General features: G+C 40.9%; 1 protein-coding gene across 1 annotated transcript; it reads right to left on the bottom strand.

Moving 5' to 3' along the window:
- Positions 1 to 259: 259 nt before the first annotated feature.
- Positions 260 to 6,823, bottom strand: atp5pd (ATP synthase peripheral stalk subunit d). Its single transcript, XM_036941970.2, has 6 exons — positions 6,796 to 6,823; positions 5,877 to 6,012; positions 5,443 to 5,539; positions 1,583 to 1,654; positions 1,148 to 1,210; positions 260 to 579 (listed from the first exon to the last, which is right to left on the bottom strand). The coding sequence occupies exons 2-6, from the start codon at positions 5,996 to 5,998 to the stop codon at positions 448 to 450; spliced, it is 486 nt and encodes a 161-aa protein (XP_036797865.1). The 5' UTR covers positions 5,999 to 6,012; positions 6,796 to 6,823; the 3' UTR covers positions 260 to 447.
- Positions 6,824 to 11,521: the final 4,698 nt, after the last annotated feature.

Below are 11,521 nucleotides of genomic sequence, written 5' to 3'. Positions count from 1 at the left end.
GGACAGGGGAGAGGATTGTCCAACAGAAATGAGCAGCACGTCTGCCGTAGCCTAATAAAACAGTCCTATATTACTGAATCAACACAGAACACCAGGATATTCCCTTACTCTAAACGTCCTAAGTGATTATGGAAAATCCTTTCACACGAGTTGATGAACGAACATAAAAATGTGCCCTCGCAAAATAGGTGTAACTACTATCACCCCTTAAGAGTCTTTTGTTAAATAAAAGTTGCACAAAATAATGACACAAATCATATTCAATTTCCATAAATGTTTATTTCCATTCAAAGGACCAGATGACCTTTCTCAGTCGCTCAATAACAATAAGCAGTTATTTCACAAACTGTCTGTCGACGAAACAGGACTTGACTTTATACACAGGACACTATACAACCTTTCATCAGAGGAAAGTATAATATTATCTAGGACGCGCCGGGGCCCAGTTTACAGCTCAGCGATGGGCTTGTGAGGCCAGTACGGGTGCTTCTCCTTGTCCAGCTTGGTCTCAGGGAACGTGTCGTTCAGATCGTCGATGGTCATCTGGTCGAAGGGAATCATGTTCTGGAACTTCTCCAGCTGGAAGAGAGGAAGGTGGATCAACAGAGAGAAGAGAACTACATGTCTCTAAATAGTGGAAGAGAGGAAGGTGGATGAACAGAGAAGAGAACTACGTGTCTCTAAATAGTGGAAGAGAGGAAGGTGGATCAACAGAGAGAAGAAGAGAACTACATGTCTCTATATAGTGGAAGAGAGGAAGGTGGATGAACAGAGAGAACTACAATACCAGTCAACAGTTTGGACACACCTACTCCTTACAGGGTTTATCTTTATTTGTTTTACTATATTCTACATTGTAGAATAATAGTGAAGACATTAAAACTATGAAATAACACATATGGAATCATGTAGTAACCAAAATAGTGTTAACAATGTAGAAAACAGTAAATATAAAGAAAAACCCTTGAATCAATAGGTATGTCCAGACTTTTGACTGGTACTGAACATGTCTCTAAATAGTGGAGTTTCTCAGGGGGTCTACTGCTGACTGTGTACTAAAATCCTAAAATATAAAGAGACATTCTAGGGAAATCCAGGTGTAGGGGAGTGTGTGTGTGTGGTTTGGAGTGGCGTGTGTGTAACCCACCTCCTTCTCATACTGGCCAATACGAGCTTTGGAAGCCTCCACGTAGGCAACAGCAGCTTTGTTCTGAAACGAAGGAGAAATATAACCAATAATAATGGAGGAGGCATCAAGAGCAGTGAGTGATTTGCATAATGAGGCTCTTGAAATGGAACTCTGAGCTCATTCATCACCTCTTCCTCCAGGACAGAGAACAATACAACATAACAGTGTGTGTCAATGTGCCACAATACACATTTAATGTTTTATTAATTAGCTAGCTACTGTAATATTAATACAGGAATGAGGTGGAGCACAGTGAAGAGTCATTCTGAATCACTACAGCAGTGAAGAGTCATTCTGAATCACTACAGCAGTGAAGAGTCATTCTGAATCACTACAGCAGAGCCGTGAAGAGTCATTCTGCACAGTAACTTCTAACCCAGAGCTACTACTCACCGCCTCGGCCTCCTGTGTGTTGATGGCGGCTGTGGCTGTGTCCTTGGGCTCAGGGATGGTCAGGGCTGAGAACTGAGGAGGATAGGAGATGGGTGAGATGAGGGAGACAGGAGATGGAGAGAGGGGTGAGATGAGGACAGGAGATTGAGGGGTGAGATGAGGACAGGGGGTGAGATGAGGACAGGGGGTGAGATGAGGACAGGGGGTGAGATGAGGACAGGGGGTGAGATGAGGACAGGGGGTGAGATGAGTGAGATGAGGACAGGGGTGAGATGAGTGAGATGAGGGGTGAGATGAGGACAGGGGGTGAGATGAGGACAGGGGGTGAGATGAGGACAGGGGGTGAGATGAGGACAGGGGGTGAGATGAGGACAGGGGGTGAGATGAGGACAGGGGGTGAGATGAGTGAGATGAGGACAGGGGTGAGATGAGTGAGATGAGGGGTGAGATGAGGACAGGGTGTGAGATGAGGACAGGGGGTGAGATGAGGACAGGGGGTGAGATGAGGACAGGGGGTGAGATGAGGAGAGGGGAGAGATGAGGAGAGGGGAGAGATGAGGAGAGGGGAGAGATGAGGAGAGGGGAGAGATGAGGAAAATAAATAGAACAGATCAATATTAACTGTTAAGCACTTTGGGACAAACGTTGTTGTAAAAAGGGCTTTATAAATGATACCACCGTCCCAATACCACCGTCACAATACCACCGTCACAATACCACCGTCACAATACCACCGTCACAATACCACCATCACAATACCATCGTCACAATACCACCGTGACAATACCACCGTGACAATACCAATACCACCATCACAATACCAATACCACCATCCCAATACCACCGTCACAATACCAATATCCCAATACCAATACCACCATCCCAATACCACCATCACAATACCAATACCACCATCACAATACCAATACCACCATCCCAATACCAATACCACCATCCCAATACCAATACCACCATCCCAATACCACCATCACAATACCAATACCACCATCACAATACCAATACCACCATCACAATACCAATACCACCATCCCAATACCAATACCACCATCCCAATACCAATACCACCATCCCAATACCACCATCACAATACCAATACCACCATCCCAATATGATGGGCGACATGAGGCGACATTAGGACTGTTTTCCTCCAGAAACGTCTGGCTGACAACATGAGGCGACATTAGGACTGTTTTCCTCAAGAAACTGAATCCACATGACAGCATGCCACTACATACCACACAGTGGACAGGATACTACATACCAGATGACTGAACCAGTGTTACAGTACCACACAGTGGACAGGATACTATATACCAGATGACTGAACCAGTGTTACAGTACCACACAGTGGACATGATACTACATACCAGATGACTGAACCAGTGTTACAGTACCACACAGTGGACAGGATACTACATACCAGATGACTGAACCAGTGTTACAGTACCACACAGTAGACAGGATACTATATACCAGATGACTGAACCAGTACCACACAGTGGACAGGATACTACATACCAGATGACTGAACCAGTGTTACAGTACCACACAGTAGACAGGATACTATATACCAGATGACTGAACCAGTACCACACAGTGGACAGGATACTACATACCAGATGACTGAACCAGTGTTACAGTACCACACAGTAGACAGGATACTATATACCAGATGACTGAACCAGTACCACACAGTAGACAGGATACTACATACCAGATGACTGAACCAGTGTTACAGTACCACACAGTGGACAGGATACTATATACCAGATGACTGAACCAGTGTTACAGTACCACACAGTGGACAGGATACTACATACCAGATGACTGAACCAGTGTTACAGTACCACACAGTAGACAGGATACTATATACCAGATGACTGAACCAGTACCACACAGTGGACAGGCTACTATATACCAGATGACTGAACCAGTGTTAAAGTACCACACAGTGGACAGGATACTACATACCAGATGACTGAACCAGTGTTACAGTACCACACAGTGGACAGGATACTATATACCAGATGACTGAACCAGTGTTACAGTACCACACAGTGGACAGGATACTATATACCAGATGACTGAACCAGTACCACACAGTGGACAGGATACTACATACCAGATGACTGAACCAGTGTTACAGTACCACACAGTAGACAGGATACTATATACCAGATGACTGAACCAGTACCACACAGTGGACAGGATACTATATACCAGATGACTGAACCAGTGTTACAGTACCACACAGTAGACAGGATACTACATACCAGATGACTGAACCAGTGTTACAGTACCACACAGTGGACAGGATACTACATACCAGATGACTGAACCAGTGTTACAGTACCACACAGTGGACATGATACTACATACCAGATGACTGAACCAGTGTTACAGTACCACACAGTGGACAGGATACTACATACCAGATGACTGAACCAGTGTTACAGTACCACACAGTAGACAGGATACTATATACCAGATGACTGAACCAGTACCACACAGTAGACAGGATACTACATACCAGATGACTGAACCAGTGTTACAGTACCACACAGTGGACAGGATACTACATACCAGATGACTGAACCAGTGTTACAGTACCACACAGTGGACAGGATACTATATACCAGATGACTGAACCAGTACCACACAGTGGACAGGATACTACATACCAGATGACTGAACCAGTGTTACAGTACCACACAGTGGACAGGATACTATATACCAGATGACTGAACCAGTGTTACAGTACCACACAGTGGACAGGATACTACATACCAGATGACTGAACCAGTACCACACAGTGGACAGGATACTACATACCAGATGACTGAACCAGTGTTACAGTACCACACAGTGGACAGGATACTACATACCAGATGACTGAACCAGTGTTACAGTACCACACAGTGGACAGGATACTACATACCAGATGACTGAACCAGTGTTACAGTACCACACAGTGGACAGGATACTATATACCAGATGACTGAACCAGTGTTACAGTACCACACAGTGGACATGATACTACATACCAGATGACTGAACCAGTGTTACAGTACCACACAGTGGACAGGATACTATATACCAGATGACTGAACCAGTGTTACAGTACCACACAGTGGACATGATACTACATACCAGATGACTGAACCAGTGTTACAGTACCACACAGTGGACATGATACTACATACCAGATGACTGAACCAGTGTTACAGTACCACACAGTGGACATGATACTACATACCAGATGACTGAACCAGTGTTACAGTACCACACAGTGGACATGATACTACATACCAGATGACTGAACCAGTGTTACAGTACCACACAGGATACTACATACCAGATGACCATAGAGCCTACAGCATTTGTTATTTTTTGGCAGTCCATCCAACCGGCCTCACAAACACAGACCACGTGTAACCACGGCAGCCCAGGACGTCCACATCAGGCTTCTTCCCCTGCGGGAATGTCTGAGACCTGCCAACCAGACAGCTGATGAAACCAAGCAGCATTTCTGTCTAGAATAAAGCCCCTTTGTGGGGAAAAAACTCATTCTGATTGGCTGGGTCTTGTCCCCCAGTGGGTGGGCCTTTGCCCTCAGGTCCACCCATGGCTGCGCCCCTGGCCAGTCATGTGAAGTCCATAGATTAGGGGCTAATTCATTAATTTTAATTGACTGACTTCCTTATATGAACTGTAACTCAGTAAATTCATTAACATTTTGCATGGAACGTTTAGATTTTTGTTCAGTGTAGTTAAGTGTGTAACTTTGTTTTCCCCAGGTAGAGCTCATATGAAACTCTTCACAGGCCTTAGGATCTCACCTTGGATTCAAACTCAGCCACCATGCCAGCTCTGGCCACATTGGTCTTATAGAAGCTCCAGTCGATGGTAACAGGCTTCTCTGGCAGAGAGGACAGCCTGTAGACAGAGCCATCAACAACAGCTCATTGATGTCACTTATAAAACAATCATTGTGGGAATGAGATTGTGGAGATTTTCATTTACAGTAGCATGCATGTACGAGACACACTCACTTTGCAGCAACCTGTGTGTCTTGGTTGACAATACTTTGTAATTCAATTCCAACTACACGCCTTTCACATAGGCATATAAAAAGCTAGATGGGAGAATCCTAAAATTGTTTTACTCATTTTCCATTGACATCAATGCGAGTGAAAGTTTTACCTCTATTGGCTGGCTCTGAAGTGCTAGTCATGAACTAGGCCTAAATGTTAACTCTGGGTAGGCTACGTACTTGGCACCGATGGCGTCTGAGCGCGTCTTGAGGTTGTTGAACATGGCCCTCTGGTTGGGGGGAACCCTCTCAGCAAAGGCCAACCAGTCAATGGCTTTCAATGCTGCACGTTTCCCAGCCATCTTTCTGTCTGTGTCTGTCAAAGATCGGAAAAAGGGGTAAATAAAAGTCCTTCAATATAGCTGCTAAAACCCACAAGAGATACAGATCATAACACGAAAGAAGAAAACCGTTAGACACTTGAGGGGATGGATCGTACATGCATGTCCTACTGCACGCCAATGCATGGTCACACCGATCAGGCAGGTTGCGGTCACACACAGGTGACAATTTGACTGGCAGTGCACTGAGATTAGAAACTAGCTAGCCTGACTCTTTAACAACACGGTCATGTAGTGGCTACTGATAGAGATGTAGCTATTATCTAACTGATCTGGCTAACTGATCTGAGTCCTAACCAACACAAAAAAAAGCCAATACAAGTTCTGACAACGCCAAACTCATGTTTGCTGACAGATGCTAAGCTGGTTAACGTTTTAGCTAAGTTAACTCTCAAGCTACTAAACTAGGCTAACTAACAAATAATCGTTAGCTTTGCCTAGCTACTACAATCCAACAATGTAGCTAAGTGGATATTTTATATTTAGCTATATCATCTTATATAGTTATATTTTAGACACACAAAATCCTGTTTTACGTTCAAAGAGCAAGAGTCCGCTGAAGGTCTAGCAGTTAGCTAGTTAGTTGACTAGCCAACACTGCAAGGTCAGAGCCCAGCTGCGGTGGATATCAACCAATCGTCGACCAAACAGAATTCAAGTTGTTTTTAAATATCAAACTTTATCATCTGTCCCAATAGAATATACGTTGCAAACATTAAAATATCGACGTTTAGATGCCATTTGAAGATAGATCATACCGTACAGTGGACAAGTTGTTCCAAATGTGAAGATGGTTCACCGGACACGGAAGTGACAGAAATAATCTCGACGGGAAACTACACCGTGGATTTGGGTTGCTGCCGCCTGCTGGCGTATTGCACTCATTACATAGCAGATTCATCAGAACAGAACATATATATATATATATATATATTTTAAAGATCATTTTTGAAATAGTGTTTCCATCTCTAAGATTGTACCTGTCACCACTTTCTGACAGAAGTATGGCAGTTATCCTATCTGGAAGAGGCAGAGTTGTATTTGCTTAGTCAAGAATTACCCTATTGGCCTGCTGCGTAGGGAGTTTGCTTTTCAAGCCAGCGACCCAGGTCCGTGCTTCATGTAGACTTACCCTGGCGTGATGTTTTGAGAACCGCACAAATCTCTCTCCGACAAGGTCACTTTTAACACTAATTATCATAACGAATTTATTAGAGGAAATTGAGGTGAATATATTGCTAAAACTCACCTTATCCAAGAGAGAATTACACGGCTATCAAAACATCACGCATAAGTAAAGCCTACACCAAACACACAATTAATACAACATTTTTGTAAAATTCCCAATGTGAAAAATGAATGGCGTAAAAACCATTGGAACCATTTTTATGGGTATTGTGACGCGTCCACTGTGCCGGACGGATTTATGACATGAAATCGTCAGCCCTGTTATGGTCAAACCAGTTAGTTTATTTATTATGACGCGTCCACTGTGCCGGACGGATTTATGACATGGAATCGTCAGCCCTGTTATGGTCAAACCAGTTAGTTTATTTATTATGACGTGTCCACTGTGCAGGAGTGCAGGAGTACTGTGTACGGGATTTATGGCTGATTTAACATGAAATCGTCAACCCTGTTATGGTCAAACCATGTTACTTTATTTGGCACATAATAGGCACTATGGATTTTTGTTATTATTTATTTAACCTCTTGAGATGGGAAAACATGCTTATTAAGTTGAACATGTACTCTTCATGACAGAATGTAAAAAATTAGGTGAAATCAAACAGTTTTTTTCCCCCCACCCAGTTTCACTACCCAAAAGGGACTTAATGTGGTGGAACAAGCCATGTGATTGGCTAATATCATGAAAGTGAAGGTGCGTTTGTAGTCTACTACACAGTTACAAAATGGCGCACATTTCTTGGCAACATTACAAGTCAGATAAATGTGTTGATTTGAAGGAAACGAGTCATTTTAATGTTAAAAAAGAAACAACCTGTCCCTCATTTTAAAGGTCAACCCTGTTACCTGATGTGAACTACAGATTATTATCCATTATGTTAACCAGCAGGGCTGACAACTTTTGAAAAAAGATTGAAGTGAGATTTGCTATGTGAATTTCATTGCCCCCTGGCACAATCCCTAGATGGGGGACAGGGGGTCCTCCCCCAGGATGATTTAACTGTTTTAAAGCTAATTTCCTCCAATTCTGCGTATGTATTTTGACATGGTTTAGGCTTGTGACCAGGATGGAAAATTTGGTGTATTCAGGATGCTTTGAAAATTAAATTAACTCAAAATTCGACAAATTTGTTACTTTGATATTTTTTTGGGGGGGGAATGAAATTTAAAGTATGCTAATATTTTTTTTGTGCTTCTTTTTGTTGTTGGTTTTCCACTTTATTCAGACAGTAATGAAATAAGATAGGGAGACAGGCAAATGCTAGAAACAGTGGGAAGGCTGGAAACAGGGACTGATCTCTGTTCTCAGGTGGAAAGTTGTATGTGACAAGTGCCGGGGACACCAAGGCTGCACAGGAAGTTGTCATATTAATGGTTGATGGCAGTGGGTAACCAAATCATAGACTGCAGTCTGCTTGTCCATAGACTGCTTTCAAGGTAAAGACACAAACATTTTATATTTTGTAATTTGGGTGAACTATATGCTTAAAATAGGGCTGGAAGAAAGTCATGCTTGCTCATTAAACGTCACAATAAGCACAGTGGCTTGACTGCATTTATTAGACAAACAATGAATGACAGTGACAGATATGCGAAGATGACAATCATCATTTTGTTGTCCTTTGCTCCAATGGGTTGAATAAAGTCTAGTAAAATATCTACCTAGATAAGTGATAACCCTGTCTAAATCTGAATATTACAACACTTACCTTTCATGAGGTTGGAGACCTGGACCAGATCTTCATCATCCACTGATACAGTAAACGGTTTGGTTCGGAAAGAAACAGTCAAACTCTCTCTCCCTGGAGTGGAGATAACTGAGGATGAACCTAGACATCTCTCTCTCCCTGGAGTGGAGATAACTGAGGATGAACCTAGACATCTCTCTCTCCCTGGAGTGGAGATAACAGGGGCTGAACCTGGACAACTCTCTCTCTCTGGAGTGGAGATAACAGGGGCTGAACCTGGACATCTCTCTCTCTCTCTCTCTCCCTGGAGTGGAGATAACAGGGGCTGAACCTGGACAACTCTCTCTCTCTGGAGTGGAGATAACAGGGGCTGAACCTGGACATCTCTCTCTCTCTCTCTCTCTCTCCCTGGAGTGGAGATAACAGGGGCTGAACCTGGACAACTCTCTCTCTCTGGAGTGGAGATAACAGGGGCTGAACCTGGACATCTCTCTCTCTCTCTCTCTCTCTGGAGTGGAGATAACAGGGGCTGAACCTGGACATCTCTCTCTCTCTCTCATGAGTGGAGATAACAGGGGCTGAACCTGGACATCTCTCTCTCTCTGGAGTGGAGATAACTGTGGCTGAACCTGGACATCTCTCTCTCTCTGGAGTGGAGATAAAAGGGGCTGAACCTGGACATCTCTCTCTCTCTGGAGTGGAGATAACAGGGGCTGAACCTGGACAACTTTCTGCTTTACTATAGTTTGTCATTTGTTTGACATGTTGTAATCAGAAACTGGGAAAGACAATCAAAGATGCCAAGTTTCTAGTTGGATTCCTCCAGTCCCATGGTTATCTCCTGTTACCTGGACAGAATAGTGAATATTATAATGACAGAATAGTGGATATTATAATGACAGAATAGTGGATATTATAATGACATTATAGTGGATATCATAATGACAGAATAGTGGATATTATAATGACAGAATAGTGGATATTATAATGACAGTATAGTGGATATCATAATGACAGAATAGTGGATATTATAATGACAGTATAGTGGATATCATAATGACAGAATAGTGGATGTTATAATGACAGAATAGTGGATAATATAATGACAGAATAGTGGATATTATAATGACAGAATAGAGGATATCATGATGACAGTATAGTGGATATCATAATGACAGAATAGTGGATGTTATAATGACAGAATAGTGGATATTATAATGTAGTTGATATTATAATGACAGAATAGTGGATATTATAATGTAGTTGATATTATAATGACAGAATAGTGGATATTATAATGTAGTTGATATTATAATGACAGAATAGTGGATATTATAATGACAGAATAGTGGATATTATAATGATAGAATAGTGGATATCATAATGACAGAATACTGGATAATATAATGACAGAATAGTGGATATTATAATGACAGTATAGTGGATATTATAATGATAGAATAGTGGATGTTATAATGACAGAATAGTGGATATTATAATGACAGAATAGTGGATATTATAATGACAGAATAGTGGATATCATAATGACAGAATAGTGGATATGATAATGACAGAATAGTGGATAATATAATGACAGAATAGTGGATATCATAATGACAGAATAGTGGATATTATAATGACAGAATAGTGGATATCATAATGACAGAATAGTGGATATGATAATGACAGAATAGTGGATATTATAATGACAGAATAGTGGATATTATAATGACAGAATAGTGGATATTATAATGACAGAATAGTGGATATGATAATGACAGAATAGTGGATAATATAATGACAGAATAGTGGATATTATAATGACAGAATAGTGGATATTATAATGTAGTTGATATTATAATGACAGTATAGTGGATATCATAATGACAGAATACTGGATATTATAATATACAGAATAGTGGATATTATAATGACAGTATAGTGGATATCATAATGACAGAATACTGGATATTATAATATACAGAATAGTGGATATTATAATGATAGACTAGTGGATATTATAATGATAGAATAGTGGATATTATAATGACAGAATAGTGGATATTATAATGTAGTGGATATTATAATGACAGAATAGTGGATAGAATAATGGCAGAATAGTGGATAGAATAATGACAGAATAGTGGATATAATAATGTAGTGGATATTATAATGACAGAATAGTGGATAATATAATGACAGAATAGTGGATATTATAATGACAGAATAGTGGATATTATAATGACAGAATAGTGGATATTATAATGACAGAATAGAGGATATTATAATGACAGAATAGTGGATATTATAATGACAGTATAGTGGATATCATAATGACAGAATACTGGATATTATAATATACAGAATAGTGGATATTATAATGATAGACTAGTGGATATTATAATGATAGAATAGTGGATATTATAATGACAGAATAGTGGATATTATAATGTAGTGGATATTATAATGACAGAATAGTGGATAGAATAATGGCAGAATAGTGGATAGAATAATGACAGAATAGTGGATATAATAATGTAGTGGATATTATAATGACAGAATAGTGGATATTATAATGACAGTATAGTGGATATTATAATATAGTGGA

This window comes from Oncorhynchus mykiss, chromosome 13 (genome assembly GCF_057628025.1).
Source record: "Oncorhynchus mykiss isolate SJ-2025 chromosome 13, ASM5762802v1, whole genome shotgun sequence".
Classification (NCBI taxonomy): domain Eukaryota; kingdom Metazoa; phylum Chordata; class Actinopteri; order Salmoniformes; family Salmonidae; genus Oncorhynchus; species Oncorhynchus mykiss.
Note: the sequence above shows the minus strand (reverse complement) of the source record. Positions and strands in the feature narration are given on the sequence as shown.

Coding starts and splice junctions, on each gene's coding strand:
- atp5pd (XM_036941970.2), bottom strand. CDS start 5,998: ATGGCTGGGAAACGTGCAGCATTGAAAGCCATTGACTGGTTGGCCTTT. Junction 5,540..5,876: donor TCAGACGCCATCGGTGCCAA/GTACGTAGCCTA, acceptor CTCTGTCTACAG/GCTGTCCTCTCTGCCAGAGA. Junction 580..1,147: donor TTGGCCAGTATGAGAAGGAG/GTGGGTTACACA, acceptor CCTCTCTTCCAG/CTGGAGAAGTTCCAGAACAT.